At 51.7% G+C, this 23962-nt stretch overlaps 1 protein-coding gene across 2 annotated transcripts in view; it reads right to left on the bottom strand.

The window, feature by feature from the left end:
* The window catches only part of CUNH7orf50 (chromosome unknown C7orf50 homolog), a 124361-nt gene extending 101792 nt beyond the window's left edge, over window positions 1–22569 (bottom strand). The window contains exons 1-2 of one of the 2 annotated variants that reach the window (XM_033194417.1): window positions 22428–22569; window positions 13393–13522 (exon numbers count right to left, since the gene is read on the bottom strand). In XM_033194417.1, the coding sequence (XP_033050308.1) occupies window positions 13393–13521 (129 nt within the window). In that variant the 5' untranslated portion in view covers window position 13522; window positions 22428–22569. The remainder of the gene's footprint in view (window positions 1–13392; window positions 13523–22427) is intronic. The other variant, XM_033194416.1, reaches the window with a different exon arrangement.
* Window positions 22570–23962: the final 1393 nt, after the last annotated feature.

Below are 23962 nucleotides of genomic sequence, written 5' to 3'. Positions count from 1 at the left end.
CCAGATATAATATGTCTCTATTATTTTTCTTTCTTTTTTTTCTTTTTCTTTTTTTTTTTTTTTTTTTGAGATGGAGTCTCGCTCTGTCGCCCAGGCTGGAGTGCAGTGGCCGGATCTCAGCTCACTGCAAGCTCCGCCTCCCGGGTTTACGGCATTCTCCTGCCTCAGCCTCCCGAGTAGCTGGGACTACAGGCGCCCGCCACCTCGCCCGGCTAGTTTTTTGTAGTTTTTAGTAGAGACGGGGTTTCCCCGTGTTAGCCAGGATGGTCTCGATCTCCTGACCTCGTGATCCGCCCGTCTCGGCCTCCCAAAGTGCTGGGATTACAGGCTTGAGCTACCGTGCCTGGCCGTCTCTATTATTTTTATAATTAATTGATTAAAATGTTTTGCTATTTAAAATTAAAAAATAAATAAAGCAATCACAAACTGTCATTGTTTCCTGTCCTACTGGATCACAGCACCCAGGGTGGACGTAGGGTAGCAGGTGCTCTGCTGCGGCCGAGGCCTCACATAACCATCTTGATGGCAAAGGTTTTCTCAAAGTGCTACTTTAAGGGAAAGCCAACTACTGTTGTCATCCATGGCATAACACAACGGTGTTAAACAAAACAATCTTTATTCAAGGGCCTGCTGTTTGTCATTTTGCTTAAAGTCAGTTTCTGGCCAGGTGCGGCGGCTCATGCCTGAAATTCCAGCACTCTGGGAGGCCAAGGCAAGACGATTGCTTGAGCCTGGGAGTTCAAGACCAGCCTGGGCAACATAGGAAGATCCTGTCCCTATAAAAAATACAAAATTTAGCTGGGCATGGTGGTGCACACAACTGTGGTCCTAGCTACTTGGGAGGCTGAGGTGGGAGGATCACTTGAGCCAGGGAGGTTGAGGCTGCAGTGAGCCAGGATCACGCCACTGCACTTCAGCCTGGGTGACAGAGGGAGACCCTCTCAAAAAAAAAAAAAAGTAGTTTCCAAGGACCTCAGGGCGGGTGACAGTGAGTGAGGAGGACTCGCTGTGGATGGAAAAGCAAACACACCCACTGCAGAAATACTCAGCACACGCAGCTGCTACAGGACGTTAACTGCAGTGTCGTCTCACGGTGGCAGAATCAGTCTTTCTGGTTCCTTCTGTAAATTTTTTTGTATTTTCTAATTTCTTTTACATGAATCATGTATAACTTAGGAAAAATAACACATATTACTATTTTAAAATTACATTTTGCTGAGTTATTTTCTGTTCACCACAAAGAAGCAGCGCTGGCAAACATCTGGGCTGATCACAGCAGCAATGACAGCATTAGATGGAAATTCCATTGACATGGAAACAGTGGGCTTTTCTGGAATATGGGGAAGTGGATCCTGTTTTCTTTGGCCCAGAATGAGGATGGTCAGATCTCCATGGCAGTAAGGAAGGCTGGCGAGCCTCCAGTTTCTCGGCAGTTGTTTGGATCTGACCAGCAGGCTGTGAAAGCCCAGCTGGGAGCCCAGTGCCAGCTAACAGCCCACCTGCCCTGTGGCCCAGCCTCCACCTGCTCACTCTGAAAGATGCCCAGCAAGGTGGCTGGGACGGCTATCCCCAAAAGGCTCCTGGAGAAAGAGACCACAAGAGGGCTCCACACAGGGCGAACAGGCCACCTCAGGCAGGAACACCGTGGATGGCCCCATGTAAAGCCAGGAAGGTCCCCCGGGACATGGCACCTGGCAGCCCCATGTAAAGCCAGGAAGGTCCCCCGGGACATGGCACCTGGCAGCTTCCAGCAACGATCGGGCCAATAGCACATATCACGAGCCTTGGAAAAGGAAAAGAGCTTTAATTCTGCTTCTCCTAATTCTTAGGACATTAATCGGCTGTCCTCTTCCAAATGGGAGCGCTGTGATCCAAGTGGCTAAAAAGAAAAAGCGATGACACCACATGCTGGCGAGGGTGCAGGGTCCGGCCTCAGCTGCACTCGCGGTGGGAACCCCAAATGGCGCAGCGCTCTGGAGAAGCGCAGTAGCTTCATAAACATCTAAACATGCGTGCACCATGCAAGCCAACGGCCACTTACCCCAGAGCGATGGAAACGTATGCTAAGGAGTATTTACAGAGCTTTATCCACGAGACCCAGACGTTCACTGCTCTCTGGATGAATGAGAGGCTGTCAAGCAGCAGACCAGGAGCCGTGCAGTGCAGGCGCCTCCTGTATCTTCACCGCAGCGGTGGTTACAGAAAGCCAAGCACGTGGAAAAGCTGTCGGGCACACACACACGCACACACCCGCATGTACAACCTGTGGATTCTGGACGAGCTCTGTGTGATGCACCCACGTCGATGTCCCAGGGCAGCTAGGCCACACAGGCCCCTCATACTTTTTTTTTTTAATTCACTATGAATCTACCGTTACTTTAAACATACGCTTGCTTTAAGAGGAAGTGCGAGTGAGTGCCCTGATGGCACCGGCTTGCTGAGTCCTCTGTTTTCACACCGTCCCCTAGCGACCAATGCCCCGAAAGCCACAAGTGCCCGCTCCCAGGAGGCGCTGCCCGGGCAGGAGCAGCCGCTCCTGTGCTCTTCCTGTTGGAAGCAGGTATGCGACCCACATGGCAGGGGCATGGACCCACTTCGACCACCCACACTGAGAAGATTCCGTAAGCATCAGGAGATGCTTGAGGGTCACCACGCCCCACAGGAAGCAGAACAGCTGGAATCAGACGGCAGCGCTGGGCAGGGTCTCAGAGGTCACCTACTTCACATCTCACTCCCCACAGGGCTCCTTCCCAGGTGACCCTTACAACACTCACCTCGTCCCAGTCCAAGCACTTACAAGGACAGACTCCCTACCTCCTCTGACACAGCTCTGATTTTCCGACAGCGCGCCTCCTCCCAAGCCACCATCTCTGCCTTTAATTCCTCCCTGTGGGTGGCAGGTCTGACTCCCAGGCAAGGAGCGGTGCAGAAACTCTGAGTCATGGCAGCCTTCGAGGGGCAAACGGGCTCCAGGACTTGGCCTGGACGGCAGGAGGCCATGCTCTGCTCTGGGGCTCTTCTCGAACTTGTCTCCCTGGAACTTGTCTCCCAGGAACGAAGCATCCGGTGTTGTGTGCGCTTTTATTTCTGGCATCTCAAGGTATTTTGGTGGGAAGCTAGGCCCCAGCTCAGGAAGAAGTGCAAACCTCTCGGTGGCTCAACTTCCCATCGACGTAGATTCTAATTTTATATTTCAAGTTAAATGTCCTCTTGTTGCTCACCGATGCCCTATTCTTCTCCTAATTAGCCCGCAGTGCAGTGGTGCCCATGGCAGGCTTTTCCACGCAGGATGACGACATCACTACAGCTCTACGGACCGGCTTCCATCACCGATGCCCACGCAAGCTGACACAACACTACATCTCTAGTGACCGGCTTCCATCACCGACGCCCACACAGGACGACGACATCACTACAGCTCTAGGGACCGCTTCCATCACCAACGCGCCTTTTTCATTTTGTTTTGTTTTCTAGAGACCAGATCTTGCTACGTTGCCCAGGCTGGCCCTGACCTGCTGAGCTCAAGGGATCCTCCTGCCTCAGCCCCCCTAGAAGCTGGGACCACAGGCCAGTGCTTATTCAAAAATAGACAAAAGGGAAGCTCATCGTTGCTGCTACGGGAACGAACACTGCCGGTGTCACATGCTGCCCATCTTCTCATCCAGAGAGCCACACAAGGTTTCCTTCAGAATTCAACTGAGACCAAAACAAGAAAACCACAGCACAATGCTTACCCAGCAATAATATTAAAACACCAGGCTTCTGGGTTATGCCAGAAACACAAAAGTAGTTCTGCTGTGGAATATGTGAATTATATGACCATATTAAAGATTATCACATCTATCATACAACACCGGCTCAAAAGTCCTAGCTGTTGCTAGAAGAAAAACAAACGGCGTAAGCACAAAGCGGAGGCACACCTGCCATTCTCTAGAGACATTTTCACTTAAAAAACCTGATCCAAGAGAATCAATTGACAAAATAACAGAATTAGAAAACTCAGCATTGTTGTTAGCTCTACGATCAACATCCAAATTATCTATAACTTCCCAATACACCGTCAGTAACCATTATGACACACCAGAGGAGGAAACAGACTCAAAAGTATCAAGAATCCTAACAAGAAACAAGCAAGACCTTTCCAGAGAAAACCATAAAACTTTCCTGGATAACAGAAAAGACAACCTCAATAAGTCACAAAAAAATTTTTGTGGAATATAAAAGCTGATTCCAAAATTCATACAAATAGAAGGCCAAGAACACTCTCTGAAAAAACAATGAAGAAAGAGGTTCTTATGGCCAGGCGAGGTTGCTCACATCTATAATATCAGGACTTTGGGATGCTTGAGGAGGGAAAATCGCTTGAGCCCAGAAGTTTGAGATCAGCCTGGGCAAGATAGTGAGACACCATCTCTACCAAAAAAAAAAAAAAAAAAAAGTACTAAACACTGTGGTAAGGACCTCACTAAATAAATTATGGTATAACAAGATAATGGAATACTATGCGACTCTTAAAAAAAAAACGCTATTGTGGGCCGGGTGTGGTGACTCACTCCTGTAATCCCAGCACTTTCAGAGGTCAAGGCAGGAGGCTCGCTTCTTAGATATGGCATCAAAAGCACAGGCAACAAAAGAAAAATAGATCAACTGGTCTTCCTCAAAACTGAAAACTTTAGTGTCTCAAAGGACATCATCAAGAAAGTGGAAGAGAAGCCACAGAATGGGAGAAAATACCTGCAAGTCGCACATCCGAGAAAAGAACTGTACCTGGAATTCGTAAAAACTCTCACAACTCAATAATAGACACAAATAACCATTGTGGTTAAAGTGGGTGAAAGGTTTGTTTTGTTGGTTTTTCACTTTCTAGTTTTTTGGGGACGGGGTCTTGCTCTGTCACCCAGGCTAGAGTGCAGGAGATCAGAACTCACTGCAGCCTCAAAATCTTGGGTTCAAGCAATCCTCCCACCTTGGCCTCTCGAATAGCTGGGACTACAGGCATGTGTAACCATGCCTAGCTAACTTCTTAATTTTCTGTAGAGACAGGATCTTGCTAAGTTGCCCAGGCTGGTCTCAAACCTCTGGCTTCAAGTGATCCTCCTGCCTCAGTTTCCTAAAGAGCTGGGATTACAGGCGTGAGCCACTGTGCCCAGCGGCAAAGGGTCTGAATAAACATTTCTCCAAGGAAAACATAAAAGTGACCAATAAGCACATGAAAAGATGCTCACCCTCATTAGCCTTGGGGAGGTGCCAATCAAAACCACAAGGAGATACCACTTCCCAGACCCACTAGGATATCTAGAATCAGAAGGTCACATATCACAGCGCTGGCGAGGACATGGAGAAAGTCCAACCCTCGGCCAGACGCGGTGGCTCATGCCTGTGATTTCAGCACTTTTAGGAGGCCGAGGAGGGCGGATCACATGAGGTCAGGAGTTCAAGATCAGCCCAGCCAAAAGGCGAAACCCTGTCTCTATTAAAAAAATACAAAATTAGCTGGGTGTGGTGGTGTATGCCTGTAATCCCAGCTACTCGGGAGGCTGAGAGAGGAGAATCACTTGAACTCGGGAGGCGGAGGTTGTGGTGAGCCAAGATTGTGCCACTGCACTCCAGCCTGGGCAACAAGAGTGAAACTCCATCAAAAAAAAAGGGGGGGGGATAGAATGCTCAACAAAAGATTCTAAGGCAAGTATATCTTTCTTTTAGAACAAAAGAAGTTAGATCCCTATCGCACATAAAGCATAAATTTAAATTGGTTCTAAAAAATATAAAAGAGAAGCACTTCTTTCGGAAGAAAAATCAGAAATCATAAAGATAAAAAACTGACCTTACATCAAATATATCTCAATAAAAAGCTGTTTTTTAAAACCACATACTCAGAATGACGAGACTACACCTACAAGAGTGGCCAAAATTAAGAAGCTAGCAGCACCACGTGTCAACCAGGGTGTGGCGGCACCAGGACCCTCATGCTTCTTTTTTGTTCAATGTTTTGGGGTTTTTTTTTTTTTTCTTTTTTTGAGACAGGGTCTCACTCTGTCACCCAGGCTGGAGTGCAGTGGTGCAATCTTGGCTCACTGCAGCCTCAGGTGATTCTCCCATCTCCGCCTCCCTAGTAGCTGAGAGACTACAGGTGCACTCCACCATGCCTGGCTAATTTTTGTATTTTTTGTACAGACGGGGTTTCACCATGTTGCCCTGGCTGGTCTCAAACTCCTGAACTCAAGTAATCCTTCTGCCTTGGCCTCCAAAAACTGATAAGATTACAGGCATGAACCACCGTGCCCAGCCACCATCTTCTCAAAAAATTAACCACACACTTACTATAGGATCCAGCAATTCTGGTCCTAGGAACGAAAGCGTAAAAAGACGCAGATGCAAATGTTAACAGCACATTCATAACAGCCCCAAGTTGGAAACAACTCAGTCTCCAAACTCTGGTAAACGGGTGAGAGAATCTGTGATCATTCCGCACCACGGACTATTTCACTCAGCCCCGAAAAACGGATGGACACGGGGCAGCGCGGCCACAAAAACGGATGGACATGGGGCAGTATGCATGGACTATTTTACTCAGCCCCAAAAACGGATCAAAAACGGATGGACATGGGGCAGTGTGCATGGACTATTTTACTCAGCCCCAAAAAAGGATCAAAAACGGATGGACACGGGGCGGCGCGGCCACAAAGACAGATGGACACTGGGCGGCGCGGCCACAAAGACGGATGGACACTGGGCGGCGCGGCCACAAAGACAGATGGACACTGGGCGGCGCGGCCACAAAGACGGATGGACACGGGTCGGCGCGGCCACAAAGACGGATGCACGCGGTTCGGCGCGGTCACAAAGACGGAGGGACACGGGGCCGCGCGGCCACAAAGACGGAGGGACACGGGGCGGCGCGGCCACAAAGACGGATGGACACTGGGCAGTGTGCATGGACTAATTCACTCAGCCTGAAAACGGATCAAAAACGGATGGATACGGGGTGGCACGGCCACAAAAACAGATGGACACGGGGCGGCGCAGCCACAAAGACAGATGGACACGGGTCGGCGCGGCCACAAAGACGGATGGACACGGGGCAGCGCGGCCACAAAAATGGATGGACACGGGGCAGCGCGGCCACAAAGATGGATGGACACGCGGCAGTGTGGCCACAAAAACGGATGGACACGGGGCAGCCCGGCTCAGACCTGAAAATGGATGGACATGGAGCAGCGTGGCCAGCAGGTGACCCATGGACTATTACTCAGCCACAAAAACGGATGGACACAGGGGGCAGCGTGGCCGGCAGGGATGCAGGAGGGAGCCGGCCTCCTGCCGCCTACGCAGGCCTCAGAGTAGACCATGGGAGTTCTTGAGGTCTCAGTTTTCCCACAAGTAAGATAGTTCCTCCGGTTCCACCTGCCTTTCAGCCCTGTACACGTATGAGTTCAAAATTCAGCGGGCAGACCCCCCGGCATGCAGCAGTCAGACAGGAGAAGATAAAAACAATGTGGGTGGGGGGCGGGTGGAATTCCACTAAGAAAAACAATTTGGGCTCCCAGGGAGCCTCCGCAGACACCAGCAACCACTCAGTCCCAAGAGTTCAGACACAAAATCCCACTGCCAGAGCAGTTATGCTTCTTGGGGCAAAATACCATTGGTCTGAAGTATTTTGGCTCAGAGCAAATTCTCAAGGCCATGAAGTTCACGGCCTCATTTGATGGTTTTATAAAGCTGTGGGCTTCATGCTCAAGTAATTCACATTGATTTTCAAGATTACAAAAGCAGCAAATAGAGAGTTTCTACACACTGGTCCATGCTGAGTGGCCCTGCTCTCTTCAGTTGACCACTACCTGTGCCCCGCGTTCTGGGTGCGTGAGGTGCAGGCCCCACAGCCGGATGGTCAAGCTGCTTACTGTGGCCCATGAAGCCTTCCGCAGCCACTACACCCACACAGGGCAGCGTGCTGCACCCACCCGAGGCCTTGTCTGAGCCCCAATGGTCCTTACACGGCACCTCGACACACAGACCCTGCCCTCGGCTGAGCCTTCGCTGGCTCGCAGCCGGCTACAGGAAGGGATCCTGGTCTCTGCTAGTGGGCTCCATGAGGTAACCAGAGTCAGAAACCAGGGGTGAGTCTCTTCCCCAGGACAGACGGCCAGGTGACTAAAACCAGCACAGCACCCACGCCTCTGCCCCAGCACCTCCAGGCTGCTAAGAATCGCTGTCGAGATGCCTGTGTGGACAGAAAGTGTTGCACACATAAGGGATTCTTTTTTTTTTTTTTTTTTTTGAGACGGAGTCTTGCTCTGTCGCCCAGGCTGGAGTGCAGTGGCCGGATCTCAGCTCACTGCAAGCTCCGCCTCCCGGGTTCACGCCATTCTCCTGCCTCAGCCTCCGGAGTAGCTGGGACTACAGGCGCCCGCCACCTCGCCCGGCTAGATTTTTGTATTTTTTAGTAGAGACGGGGTTTCACCGTGTTAACCAGGATGGTCTCGATCTCCTGACCTCGTGATCCGCCCGTCTCGGCCTCCCAAAGTGCTGGGATTACAGGCTTGAGCCACCGCACCCGGCCCACATAAGGGATTCCTATGAGGCAGAGGAAGCCAGGGGGGTTCTGCTGACAACACTGGACTGAGGGAGCCCACCTTTCATCTCCAGGCAGCCAAAGGGCACTGACAACAGCAGGGAAGCGGCCGGGTCATCACAGGGGCCTCCACACCAGCAGCCACTCGGCTGGCTCTGCATGGGGTGGTTGCACGTATGCCACCTTCCCTGGCATACAGGTCCGTGGCTTCAGACAGAAACAGAGAAGCTAAGGGTCCCCTTTAGTGAGACTGGAGAGGGAGGGGGAGGGCGAAAGACAGAAAGACCTGCCAAGTCACATGGCCTCCTTCCACATCCACTGACCCCAGGGGATGCTGGGCAGCAGGCCTGGCTCAGCCGGGGCCCCAGAGTCCCCTCAAAGGGCACATGTCATTTGAAACCTCATCCTCACAACCCGCTCAAGTGGGAAACCAGGCCTGGAAGGGTTAAAGGAACATGAAGACAGAACTCCTAAACCCCAGCTCCCCGGGGAGGGCTTAGCTACGAAACAGGAAGCAGACAGGGCAAACCCTGGGACCCTCTGGTCCACAAGAGGAAAGGCCCAAGGCGCCAACCCCAGCGGCAGAACCTCCTGCCCGCAGAGCTGAGGAGGACAGAAGCGGCAGGTGCCAGTCCCTTCTAAGACCAGTGAGCAATCGTACAGCCCCGTCACCAAGACACAAGACAGGCCCCTGGGAGCAGCTGTTCCTCCTGCCGGGGCCCCCACGAACCACCCACCTCCCCAGCACTCCAGGCCAGCAGGGGCCTCTGGGATAGTGCGCTCAGCAAACCACGCCCAGAGCCGAGACCCTGAGGCCCTGGTGCCCAGGACCAAGGAACGGCCAAATCTCACTGGTGCCAGACAGAGGCACCAGGGACTGAAGCCTGGGAGAGTAAGTGCACCCGGCCCAGGCGGCTTCCCGGGGCCAAGCCCACAGGCTTGAGCGGGAACTGGAACGCTGAGGGAGCGCTCCCCAAGGGGCGATGAAGTCCTGTCACTTGGGGACATGGCGGCGATCCTGGCGCAAGCTCAGAGCGCTCATGCTGTGGGAAGAGGCTGCACCGGGCCCCGGGAGCGGCCGCTGACCCGCAGGCTCCCCGGACAGACGCTGCAGGGAGGACAACATGATGGCCCACGGGGGGACACAGGCTTTTCCATCCTCGATGGCGGATTCCAGAGGTCCGTCCAGGATCCACAGGGGGAGGGGAGGAGCCAGGGCAGTACTTTTCCACAAGCTCCCCGGAGCCCAGGAATGCTGCTCCCCAGGCCCAGCCGCCCACCCTTCTAAGCACTTAGGTTCAGCTTCAAAAAAAAGCTTGAAACCTTTTCTTTTCTAAACAATTTCCCATGAGAACCAGGGAGAGTCAGCAAGGAAATATCCATATTAGCAGAGACAACCCCTTTAATGTGGAGACTGGCTCCCGACACACAAGAACATGAGCCCCGAGCCCCCATACGGAGTCAGAGGCCCATCTGAAAACCCTCCCAGTAGCCTGGAAACGGGCCTCAGGGGCATGCACTTTGCAGAGAATCCAGCCGAAGGCAGCTCCTTCCACCAGCTCCCTCAGAAGGAACGTGGCTGCCGACCCCTGCTGGTGAACCGGGCTCCACCGAGACCGCATTCCCTGGCTTCCCAGGCCCTTTTCCCGCTGCCAGCTCCTCCAAAGGCTAAGGAACCGGCTCCAGGTCGCTTCCCAATGCTCAGCTGGGCGGGCCTGAGACCAACTCCGCACCAGTGGCCGGAAAGCCAAGTGAGAGTGTGGTGACTCTGCCGGCAGCCGCGTGTTCCAGACCAGCAGAGTCCAGCCCTCAAAGCGGAGCTGAAGGAAACAAAGGCTTTCTTCTTTCCCCTCTTGCTTTCCAACTTTCTTTTAATCAACACGTATTTTAATAATGAAAAATAATTACTTGAATCATATACTTTAAAATAATTACTTGAACTTAAACAAAAGGACAGACACCAGCCCCTCACTTGGGTACGAGTTTTAATCTCTGCCCACAGTCACCATAAGCCGAGCTGTCATGGGGGTCCTGCCAGTGACCAGCAGCCTGTGTGGGGATCAGGCAGGAGGAGGGTTCACCAAGAAGGGAGAGCCAGAAGCTTCTTGACTCAACTCAAAAAGTTCAGGGTAACGCCACACCCACCAAAGTCTTGTGTGCCTGAGGCTCTGTGGAATCGGGACTGGGCTGAACCACAGAACAAGAGATCCAACAGCTCTCGAGAAACCAGTGTCCATCTGGAACCCAGAAACCAAAAGGCACCCGCACAACTGGACCTCAGGCTGTGAAGAAGGCACGAATAAGAGACAGTCGGCCTGGGGCCACAGGAATTGAACAGCTCGTGGAGGAGGAGCCGAAATTCAGGGCGAGGCTCAGGTGGAACGCTGGGCTGCCTCCTGACCCGCTGCACGGGAGCCATAGGACCTCTGCACCTGCCAGGCCTCGGCCTCCGGGTGACCTTGGGGTGTTCCGCTAAAGAGAGCCCAGGACAAGCTGTCTGGCTGTGCTGGGGGTACTGTCTGGCTTCCCTCGCCCCTCGCGGGTGGCTGTGAGAGACGACCCTCTGAGATAGCCAAGACCTCCCCGAGGCACATACCCCGGCTTCTCCCCTCCACCCACTCCTGCTGAGCCGCCTGCAGCCACAGACGTGGTGGACGTGATTTTACACCACCTTCCGAGAGCTCAGCACTGCCTCACTGGACAGGATCCCAGAGTGGGCTGGGCCACACCCAGCAACCAGGCACACTCCACTGTCCCAGGCATCCGCGGCTGGGTAGCCCAGCGACCCCTCCAAGCACCGGCAGTGCCCACTTCCTGCTGGAAGCCGCTTTGAAGAAGGGCCTGCATGGGCTCCCCCTTTCCACCTCCCTCCACACAGCGGCCCTTTTCTCCTTTCATGAAAAACAGGGCCACTTGCCACCCCACATCTCACAATGGCACACCGCCCCAGGCACAAGACCTCCAGCACTAAATAACGGCAGAGCATGAACCCTGGCGTCACCCTGGGGAAGTGAACAAATGTAACAAGTTGGCACCGGGCCCTTGAACAACTCAGGGACCCAGTCTAGCTGTCACTTACTGATCAATCTTTAAAATAAATTCTGAAAATATGTGCCCCAAACCACAGAATGGTCTCAAAGTTTAAGGACTTAAGCAACAAAGCTACAACAACACTCTTGTTCCCATTTACTCATCTATGTCAACAAGGCTGCTCGGCACTGAAATCTGACATGGGAACAGGAACACAGCCCTTGGAAACCTGCTTTCTCTCGAACAAAAACAATGACACGCAGATCCACAGGTGAGTGCGCCAACCGCAGAGACACGGAAAGCCCTGCCCTTCGCAGGGTGGTGACACGGGGTCACAATGCCCTGACCACGATGCAATGCATGCCTCATCGGATTTCACTTCATGTAGAATCATTTGTGAAAATTCCTAATCTATTATGCTGTTTTGATCAACAGCATGCTACTAACGGTAAACACAACTCAACGTAGAAGAAACACTCAGAACTTGGTGGGTAAAAAAATTTTTTATATTTTCAAATTTAAATGTATATGCATCTTTTTGTGGAAGATAAACATGATACAGGACATAACAAAATACTTTCAAGAATAAAAATGCAGGGCTGGATGTGGTGGCTCACTCCTGTAATCCCAGCACTTTGGGAATCAGAGGTGGGGGGATCACGAGGTCAGGAGATCGACACCATTCTGGCTAACACAGTGAAACCCCGTCTCTACTAAAAATACAAAAAGATTAGCTGGGCGTGGTGGTGGGCGCCTGTAGTCCCAGCTACTCAGGAGGCTGAGGCAGGAGAATGGCGTGAACCCGGGAGGTGGAGCTGGCAGTGGGCCAAGATGGCACCAATGCACACCAGCCTGGGTGACAGAATGAGACTCTGTCTCCGGAAAAAAAAAAGAATAAAAATGCAGCCAGGCGGGGTGGCTCATGCCTGTAATTCCAGCATGTTGGGAGGCCGAGGCGGGTGGATCACTTGAGGTCGGGAGTTTCAAGACCAGCCTGGCCAACATGGTGAAACCCCATCTCTATAAAATATACAAAGAATTAGTCAGGTGCAGTGGTGTGCACCTGTAATCCTGGCTACTTGTGGGGCTGAGGCAGGAGAATCACTGGAATCCAGGAGATGGAGGTTGCACTGAGCCGAGATCCCACCACTCCAGCCTGGGTGATCTGGGTGACGCTGCACTCCAGCCTGGGTGACAAAGCGAGACTGTGTCTCAAGAAAACGAGGAATAAAAATGCGTAACTTTAGGAGAAGATGGCTCATGTATCTTTTCAGATGAATGGTGGTGGACACTCAGATCCCAACGTTATTTATAATCCACTGCACAGTTTAGAAAGTGAGGCCAATAGGTGATTTTCATACGGACAATAACCATGTTATTCGACGTGAACATTTCTAGATGTGCGTTTTTAACCACAGGCTTTCAGGCCACGCCCCTGCACATGCCCAGGTGAGGAGCCACCGCCCGCACCTTCCCAGGGCACAACCAAAGGCCTGCTGCAGGCCCCTCACCATCCTGCGTGCCGCCACCAAGTCCCCTACACATCACGGCACCCAAAACAGCAGTGTCCTGATGGCTAAAAAAGGCAATCATGGAGTTCCAACTCAAAATTTACTAAAATCCTTTTTTGTCCTACAATTGCTTCTGGAAGGCACCAAGCCCATCCACGCCTCTGCATCTATTCCAGCCTCTGCTCTACAGAGACCAGCAGGCTGAGCCGCCCCCTCCCTCTAGATCAGAAAATCGGTGGATCCCAGCGGGCGGGGCCAGCGGAGCACTGGCGGCCTTACCTTGGAGCTGGCTCCATCGACACTTGGCACGGCCTCAGGGCCCAGCAGTGGCCCCTCTGCTGAGGCCTTCTTCAGCTTTTTGTTCTTTTTCTCCGTCACTTCAGGAACTTTTCTCTTCTGTTTTGCCATCCTGCAACAGAGAAAGTAAATTGCTGAAAATAAGGAAATAAAAGGCTTAGCTCATATAAGATTTTTAAATAAAAAGAAATAGGGTACTCTACCATTTTTTATAAAAAGTATTTCAGAAAATACGGAAAACATATAAAAGTTAAAACAAACTCAAATCCCCACATTTCATCACCTATGGCAACCAATTTGACACTTTGGTGTATTTCCTTTTCGTCTTTTTTTTTTTTTTTTTTTGAGTCAGGATCTCACCCTGTCACCCAGGCTGGGGTGCGGTGGCGCGATCTCAGCTCATCTCACTGTCACCCAGGCTGGAGTGCGGCCGTGCAATCTCGGCTCATCCCACCCTGTCACCCAGGCTGGAGTGCGGCAGTGGGATCTCGGCTCATCTCACCCTGTCACCCGGGCTGGAGTGCGGTGACACAATCTTGACTCATCTCACTGTCACCCAGGCTGGAGTGTGGCAGTGCAATCTCAGGTCATCTCACCCTGTCACCCAGGCTGGAGTGCGGCAGTGCGATCTCGGCTCATCCCACCCTGTCACCCAGGTTGGAGTGCAGCAGTGCGATCTCGGGTCATCTCACCCTGCCACCCAGGCTGGAGTGCGGCAGTGCGATCTCAGCTCATCTCACTGTCACCCAGGCTGGAGTGCGGCAGTACAATCTCAGGTCATCTCACCCTGCCACCCAGGCTGGAGTGCGGCAGTGCGATCTCAGATCATCTCATCCTGCCACCCAGGCTGGAGTGTGGTGGTACAATCTTGGATCACTGCATCCTCAAAATCCCAGGCTCAAGCCATCCTCCCACCTCAGCCTCCTGAGTAGCTGTAATCACAGGCGTGTGCCACCATGCCTGGCTTACTTAAGTTTTTTGTAGAGGCAGGGTCTTGCTATGCTGCCCAGGCTGGTCTTAAACCCCTTGGTTCAAGCCATCCTCTGCCTCGGCCTCTCCAAGTGCTGGGGCCACTGCCGTGCCCGGCCCCGTTCGGTCCTTTTTCTGACTGTTTTTATTTAATGCAGCTGCAATCATACATGGATTATATATTCTATATTTCTAACTGAATACGAACACAAAGCTTTTTTTATTTTATTTTATTTTATTTTTATTTATTTATTTTTTTTTTGAGACGGAGTCTTGCTCTGTCGCCCGGGCTGAAGTGCAGTGGCCGGATCTCAGCTCACTGCAAGCTCCGCCTCCCGGGTTCACGCCATTCTCCTGCCTCAGCCTCCCGAGTAGCTGGGACTACAGGCGCCCACCACCACGCCCGGCGAATTTTTTTTGTATTTTTAGTAGAGACGGGGTTTCACCGTGTTAGTCAGGATGGTCTCGATCTCCTGACCTCGTGATCCGCCCGTCTCAGCCTCCCAAAGTGCTGGGATTACAGGCTTGAGCCACCGCGCCCGGCCACAAAGCTTTTAAGATTGAGAGAAATACCATTTTCAGTGACAGTATCATAATTTCCCCAAAGTGAAAATCTGCCTGCTCTGTAATCACTGAATATTTTGAATTGTTTTCACTTTCTCCCATCATGGGCTCACTCGTGCTCCCCATCAACTAGGGAAGCTGTGGCACCACCCGGGCTGCGGGTGCCAGCCCTGCCCATCACAGGACACCTGGCTACTGCGGGTGGGGGGGCTCGAGGACCACTCTGAGTCTGGGATCTCCTCTGAGCATGCAAGGAGCATGGAGCAGGCCACGTATGAGGATGGATGCGGCATTCGAGGGGCATGTGGTTAGGCCTCCTTTATCCAGCACAGCTGTCTCTAGAACACCACGCCAGGACGGAGAAGTCCAGGGACGGCAGAACCCACGTCCTTTGTGGACTGTGTGAAGAGAGAGCCAAAAGAGGCAGCTGAGGCCACCAGACCTGGGAGCCTGCTGGAGGGGCTGGGGTAGCAGGCCCTGGGTCCCTGATGGAGGGGTACTGGCGGCTGTAGCTGGGACCTAAGGAAGAACCTGGGGTGGGGTGCGGGCAGGGAACGGGCTGCTTCTAGGAGGGAGAAGCAGGAGCCCGGCCCACGGCTGCTGCTGCAGCGAAGCCTCCTGCATGGGCTCGCTCAGGCAGGACAGCAGGAGCAGAAGAAGCCCTTACCTGACCCCATGTCCCTGTCCCCATCCCTCCCTTCCTGTCCCCACCCTCCCCAGGGCCACCCCCTTACCCACACTCCTCCTTACACTCCTCGCCACGCTCCAGCTCCCAGTCTCCCCTGCTGCCCCTACTGGGTAGAGCCTTAAAAGGAGCTGAGAACAGACAAGTGTCCTGCAGAGCCCCAGGCTATGTAGGCCCCCGAGTGGGTGGGGGTGGGGGAGTACCACAGAGGCGCTGGGGAGCCGAGAGACAGGAACTCAACAACCAGCACATTGCTTCACCACATGGCCTCCAGCCCAGACAGCTCAGACACACACCACACAGCCTCCAGCCTGGACAGCTCAGACACACACCCACAAAGGACCATGTCAGTAAGCCAGGGAACACCAAGAAAGCCAAATCCCACCCCAAAATCAAAACAGTCCGGGCACAGTGGCTCACGCCTGTCATCCCAGCATTCGGGGAGGCTGAGGTGGGCAGACTGCTTGAGCCCAGGAGTTTGAGACTAGCCTGGGCAACATAGCGAGGCTCCATATCTACAAAACATTTTTTAAAAATTGCTAGCGGTGGCTCAAGCCTGTAATCCAGCACTGGGAGGCCGAGACGGGCGGATCACGAGGTCAGGAGATCGAGACATCCTGGCTAACAGGTGAAACCCCGTCTCTACTAAAAAAAAAAAAAAAACTAGCGGGCGAGGTGGCGGGCGCTGCAGTCCAGCTATCGGGAGGCTGAGGCAGGAGAATGGCGTAAACCCGGAGGCAGAGCTTGCAGTGAGCTGAGATCTGGCCACGCACTCCAGCCTGGGCGACAGAGCGAGACTCCGTCTCAACAAAAAAAAAAAAAATAAAATAAAATAAAATTAAAATAAAAATTGGCTATGCTTGGTGGTGCACACCTGTGGTCTCAGCTACTCAGGAGGTGGAGGTGGGAGGATTGCTTGAGCCCAGGAGATCGAGGCTGCAGTGAGCCAAGATTTTGCACCACTGCACTCCAGCCTGGGCCAAAGAATGAGACCTTGTGTTTAAAAAAAAAAAAAAAAAAAAGAGTAAAGCAGGAAAGGTGATGGGAGAGCGGCAGTTAAAGGATGATCATCATGGAAAGGGCCTGGCAGCACCGAGCCCACCTAGAACCCAGGTGTAGTCTAAATACCACTCGCTGTGAAAAAGAGTCAGGGGAGGTCAACGCAGGCCTGGGATGCTAGGTGAGGCCAGAAACCAAGGAGACAGTTGAAGAGCAAAGGCCCCGTCCAAAGGGCAGAGCCTGCACAAGGGCTCCCTCCATCCCACTTGGGGCTGTCACTGGTAACAGCACACTGAAAGAATATTCCTATTGTGGAATCAGGAAACCCCAAGTCCCTTATTCTTTAATTGAGCCTTATATTTAAAAAGCATCAGAAGCCAGAGGCTACAGATTTCAATTAGCTGTGTAATAAGAAATCTTGGAAGAATGAGATACTGTTGACACAGGGGCTCTGAAAAGACAAAAGACCATGCCAGCCAATTACCTTGTGAGAGAAATAAGAAAAGTTCAGCAAATATTTACATACCCATTACTATAAAAGTTAAGTCAAATCTATATTCATTCTGTAAATTATCATTTAAAAAATTAGTCACTATGTCTATTTGCTAAAAAGGGATAAAAGACTTTTCCATATTATGGAAAAGTTTATTTTAATAGTTCTAAGGGAAAGTGACTCAAGTTTTGAGATAATGAATGTTTGTTATGAAAACCACGTTTACTTTCATTTACAGTCAACTGATTTTCAACAAGAGTGCCATGACAATTCAGTGGGAAAGACAAATGGTGCCAGGACAACTGGCTACCAACATATAAAAGAACTGATTTTGAGCCCTACCTCACACCATACACAAAACTAACTCAAAATAGACCAAAGTCCTAAATGGAAGACCTAAAACTATAAAATTATAGAAGAAAACATAGGAGTAAATCTTCATGACCTTGAATTAGGCAATGGCCTCTCACATATGCCACCAAAAACCGGCAGCAAAAAAAAAAGAAAATAAATTGGACTACAACAAAATGTAAAACTTTTGTGCTGCAAAGGATGCCAGCAAGAAAGTAAAGAGGCTGGGTGTGGTGGCTCACGCCTGTAATCCCAGCACTTTGGGAGGCCGAGGCAGGAGGATTACTTGAGGCCAGGAGTTCCAGACCAGCCCCGACCACACAGCAAGACCACATCTCTACACAAAACAAAGCAAAAAGAAAACCCAGGCTGGGCATGGTGGCTCACACCTCTAATCCCAGCACTTGGGGAGGTGGGAGGACTGCTTGAGCCCAGGAGTTCAAGACCAGCCTGGGCAACATAGTGAGGCTCCATCTTTACAAAAAATACAAAAAATTAGCCAGGCATGGTGATGCACACCTGGAGTCCCAGCTACCTCGGAGGCTGAAGTGGGAGGATGATCTGAGCTCAGGAAGTCGAGGTCGTAATAAGCCATGATTATGCCACTACAACCCAGCCTGGACAACAAAGTGAGAACCTGTATTTAAAAAAAAAAAAAAAAAAGACCACCCATAGTATTGGAGAAAAATACCTGCAAATCACATATCTGACAAGACACTAGTAACCAGAATATATAAAGACCTCTAACAACTCAACAATAGGAGACAAATAACCTGGTTTTTAAATGGGGAAGGGATCTGAAGAGATATCTCTCCAAAGAAGATACATGAATGGCCAACAGGCACATGAAACGCAGCTCAGCATCATGGGTCATTTAGGAAATGCCAATCAAAGAGAAACAAACACATCTCCATAAAAACGTGTACAATGATGTTCACGGCAGTATGTGCCTAATATCCAAGCAGTGGAAACACCCTCCATGTCTGTGCATCCATGGACGAAGGGGGAACCAAATGTGGCGCATTCGCACAGGGGATACTATTCAGCCACCAAAGGAAATGGGATACTGACACGTACCACAACACGATGAACCCAGAAGACACTGTGCTGGGTGAGAGAAGCCAGACACCCGAGACTCCGCACTGCAAAATTCCACTTCTGTGAAAAGCTCAGGATACGTAAATTATACTGACATAAAGGAGATGAGAGATTATTTAGGGATAGGGCAAGCGGAGGGAAGAGTGGGTGACCACGAAGGGCTACAGGATTTCTTGTGGGAGAAGGAAAAAGTTTTAAAATTAGATTGTGGTGATGGTTCCACAAACCCTCGATATACTGGGAAAAAAAAAAAAACAACTATAATCCCTCTCAAGTTATTTACCATAAATTTAAAAATGTCACACCTTAGCCGGGCGTGGTAGCATGTGCCTGTAGTCCCAGCTACTCTGAAGGCGGAGGCAGGAGAATCACTTGAACCTAGGAGGTGAAGGTTTCAGTGAGCCGAGATCGCACCATCGCACTCCAGCCTGGGCGACAGAGCAAGACACCGTCTCAAAAAATAAATAAATAAAACAAATAAATAAAAATATAACACCCAAGTGCTACTTTACAATAATAATAAATGGGAGACAGATTGTTTGCTAAAAAGTTTGTTGTGAGAACCAAATTTGTGCCACATTTTTTCTACAAAAAATCAAGCTGTATGTCCAGCCTTGCAATACAGTGAAACCCTGTCAATACAAAAAAAATTTTGGCTGGAATGCAGTGGCGTGATCACAGCTCACTGCAGCCTCAACTGCCCAGGCTCAAGCGATTCTCCCAACTCAGCCTCTGCAGCAGCTGGGACTACAGGTGTACGCCACCATGCCCAGCTAATTTTTGTATTTTTTGTAGGAATGGGGTTTTGTCATGTTGCCCAGACTGGTCTCAAACTCCTGGGCTCAAGCGATCCTCCGACCTTGGCGTTCCAAACTGCTGGGATTACAGGTGTGAGCCACCAGACCTGGCCCCAAAATACATACATTTTGTAGTTAGCTCGGCATGGCGGCCCATGCCTGTAGTCCCAGCTACTTGGGAGGCTGAGGCAGGAGAATCACTTGAGCCCAGGAGTTCAAGGGTGCAGCGAATCATGACCACACCACTACACTCCAGCCTGGGTGACAGAGTGAGAGACCCTGTCTCTTAAAAAAAAAAAAAAAAAAAAAAAGGCAAGGCTGGGTGCAGTAGCTCACACCTGTAATCCCAGCACTTTGGGAGGCCAAGGCCGGCAGATCACCTGAGGTCAGGAGTTTGAGAACAGCCTGACCAATATGGTGAAATCCCATCTGAACTAAAAATAAACAAAAATTAGCTGAGTGTGGCTGCAGGTGCCTGCAGTCCCAGCTACTTGGGAGGCTGAGACAGGGGAAGCACTTGAACCAGGGAGGTGGAGGTTACAGTGAACCAAGATCGTGCCACTGCACTCTAGCCTGGGCGACAGAATGAGAGGAAAGAGGAGAGAAAAGAAAAGAAAAAAAGACAGAGAGACAGAAAGAGAAAGGAAGGGGAGGGGAGGGGAGGAAAGAGTCATCTACCTGCCCTGTCTCTGACTCCTTTCCTCCCCCCATCCCATCAGGCTTTTGCCCCAACCACCTTGCCACAGTGACACCCACCTGGCTAAATCCCATTGCCGACTCGCAGTATGCAACTTATTTGACCTAACAGCATTGGACTGTTGATCCTTCCTTCTCTCTTGACAGGCGTTTTTCACCCGGCATCCAGCACAGACAGCACAACTCCTGCTTTTGCTCCCACCTCTTAATCGCCTGTCCTTGAACACTGAAGGACCCAGGCTTAGTGCTCAGCCTCCTCACTCCCTCGTGATCCCATTCGGTCACGTGGCTTCAAATACAACTAGATGCTGATGAGTTTGTTTCCTCTCTTTACAGGTCTCTTATTAACCCTATCCTCGAACTACACGCCAACTCAACTGTGCATGTATACAGTTAAACATACATGCGGTCATATACATGTACCTAGACATATATATACATGTACATACTTGAACTTCTGACCTCTGTTTACACTGTTTATACAGATGTATACATACATATATATATACACACACACACATACGTATGTATATATATGTGTTTGGCCAGGCACAGTGGCTCACGCCTGTAATCCCAGCATTCTGGGAGGCCGAGGCAGGGGGATCACTTGAGGTCAGGAGTTGGAGACCAGCCTAGGACATGGTGAAACCCCGTCACTACTGAAAACACAAAAAATAGCTGGGTGTGCTGGTGCACGCCTGTAATTCCAGCTACTTGGGAGGCTGAGGCAGGAGATTCGTTTGAACCCAAGAGGTGGAGGTTGCAGTGAGCTGAGATCATGCCACTGCACTCCAGCCTGGACAACAGAGTGAGACTCTGTCTCAAAAAAAAATAAAAATAAATATATGTGTGTGTGTGTATAAACTGTGTATATACATAACTACATAAAACCATACATATGTACCTATATACATCATCTACACACATATCATCTCAAGCTTAAGAATTTGTAATCAATACCCTGATCACCCTCCACAAACCTGAGCTTCCCAGTGTTCATCCTCTCCAAAAACATCCATCTGACGAGGTTCACATTGTAGCTCAAGCTTAAAACCTTGGTCCATCCACAACTCCTCTCTTTCTCACACACTCGTCCAACCTACTACCACCTCCCATCGGTTTACCACTGAAATACACCCAGAATGTGACTCCCTTATGATCCCGTAGGTACCTGGCCCAAGCCACCACCTCTCACGATGGCTTTTAAACCCCTAAATCAGATTGTGTGTCACCTCCACTCTAAAACTTCCCAAGCTGTCCCCTTCCACTTGAAGGGAAAGTCAAGGTCCTTGCCCGTTGGTAAGGTCCACACCACTGCCCTGGCCCCTCCCCGCATCTCTGGGGCCTCGCCTCCTCTTTCTCTGTTCCCAAATTGGCCGCAGCCACACTGGGCTCCCTGCTGTTGCCCCGGCCTGGAATGTTCTGGTGCCTCACGCCTCCTCCTGCTTCCTCTCCACTCTCGAACCCCCTGTTCTCATCTTCTCCAGGGCACTTATCACCACCTGCTCTGTGCACCTTGGTCATCTGTCTCTCCCCTCCAGAATGGAAGTTCACTAGATCACAGACTTGTTTCCACTTGTTGACAGCTGTAGCCCAATGCCCCGAACAGTGCAGGAGGAACCCAATGAACGTTTTTTAAAAATGAACGCATGAAAGATGGAAGGAAGGAAGGAATGGAAAGTATGCTTATGATGGAAAGTGAGGCCGGGCTTGGTGGCTCACTCCTGTAATCCCAGCACTTTCGGAGGCCGAGTCGGGAGGATCCATCGCTTGAGACCAAGAATTCGAGACCAGCCTGGGTAACATAGTGAGACCCCGTTTCTACAAAAAACATTTAAAAAAAGTATCCGGGTGTGGTGGCGCGCGCATGTGGTCCCAGCTACTGGGGAGGATGAGGCAGGAGGACGGCTTGAGTCCAGGAGGTGGAGGCCGCAGTAAGCTATGATCACGCCACTGCACTCCAGCCTGAGTGACACAACGATACATTGCCTCAAAAATAAAAAAAGGAGAAAGTGGGAGCTGAAAGCCTCGGAAGGCAATCAGGGAGTCTTCAGAGGAAGACAATTAAACCACAGCCACAGCGAGCGCTGACGGCCTGAGACCTAGGAGCCAGCGGCGTCCCTTCCGCTCGCCCGCACTGAGTTAACACAGAGGGGGTGCCGGTGTCGGAGCCCGCGCGGGACCGCACCGGACGCACCAGCCTCCCCAGCACCGGGGACCCCAGGGCCACCGCCCAATCGCGCCACCCTAGGCCTCCGCGCACCCACGTGGAGGGGGCGGAGCCCCGCGGGAGCCCGCCCCGGGGCTCTGGATCTCCTCGGCGCCCTGACCCGCCGGCCACCCCGCCGCGGCCCCACGCTCCTACCTGCGCCCACCTCGCCCACCCAAGCTTGAGCAGCTGCGTCGCGGACGCCGGCTTCCGGCAGGGACCCGCGCCCCAGGTAAGCGTTGGTCCCGCCTTCAGGAGCGTGGGGCCTCCCATTGGACGAGGTCAGCGTCCGTCTCTCCGCCGGCTAATGGCGAGCGACGGCAGCACTGAGGGCGTTTCCAGGCCCGGGCGCGGGCTAGTGACGCCATCTCTAGGGGCCTAGAGTTGCTAGAAGGGCTGCTGGTTGCCAAGGCAACCCGCCCTGCCCCGAACACGTGCAGACGACTAGGTTTGGGCCCCGCAGCGATGGAGGGGTCTGGGGTGCAGCTGCCCCTGCCAGGCGGGCGTCCCGGGATGGAGCCTTCGCCAGGGTTCAGGACATGGAACTTCACTCGGAGTCGAAATGGATGAGCTATGGCTATTGGGATCAACACGGCTAGGACTCAAACTAGGTGCTAAAAAATATACAGGGTGGGTACTGTTGTAGTAATACTTGTGTCAGGGCGCAGTGGCTGAGGCCTGGGATCCCAGCACTTTGGGAGGCCGAGGCAGGCGGATCGCTTGAGCTCAGGAGTTCAGACCCGCCTGGCCAACATGACGAAACCCCGTCTCTACTAAAAATACAAAAATTAGCCAGGCGTGGTGGCAGATGCCTGTAATCCCAGCTACCCGGGAGGCTGAGGCAGGAGAATCGTTTGAGCCCGGAGGTGGAGGTTGCAGTGAGCTGAGATTGAACTCCCGCCTGGGTGACAGAGTGAGACTCTGTCTCAAAGGAGAAAAAAAAAAAAAAGCCAGGCATGGTGGCTCACACCTGTAATCCCAGCACTTTGGGAGGCCAAGGCGGGTGGATCACCTGAGGTCAGGAGATCAAGACCATCCTGCCAACACGGTGAAACCCCTTCTCTACTAAAATACAAAAAATTAGCCAGGCGTGGTGGCGGGCGCCTGTAATCCCAGCTACCCGGGAGGCTGAGGCAGGAGAATCGTTTGAGCCTGGAGGTGGAGGTTGCAGTGAGCCGAGATCGTGCCACTGCACTCCAACCTGGGCAACAGAGTGAGATTCTTGTCTTAAAAATAATAATAATAGGCCGGGCGCGGTGGCTCAAGCCTGTAATCCCAGCACTTTGGGAGGCCGAGACGGGCGGATCACGAGGTCAGGAGATCGAGACCATCCTGGCTAACACAGTGAAACCCCGTCTCTACTAAAAATACAAAAAAAACTAGCCGGGCGAGGTGGCGGGCGCCTGTAGTCCCAGCTACTCGGGAGGCTGAGGCAGGAGAATGGCGGGAACCCGGGAGGCGGAGCTTGCAGTGAGCTGAGATCCGGCCACTGCACTCCAGTCCGGGCGACAGAGCGAGACTCCGCCTCAAAAAATAAAAATAAAAATAAAAATAAAAATAAAAAAAAATAATAATAATAATTAAAAAAATAAAAATTAGCCGGATGTGGTGGTATGTGCCTGTAGTTCCTGATACTCCAGACGCTGAGGTGGGAGGATCGCTGGAGCCTAGGAGGTGGAGATTGCAGTGAG

Source organism: Trachypithecus francoisi, unplaced genomic scaffold (genome assembly GCF_009764315.1).
Source record: "Trachypithecus francoisi isolate TF-2019V2 unplaced genomic scaffold, Tfra_2.0 Lachesis_group4, whole genome shotgun sequence".
Classification (NCBI taxonomy): domain Eukaryota; kingdom Metazoa; phylum Chordata; class Mammalia; order Primates; family Cercopithecidae; genus Trachypithecus; species Trachypithecus francoisi.
The sequence above is the reverse complement of the archived record's forward strand: the minus strand, read 5'-3'. Positions and strand labels throughout refer to the sequence as shown.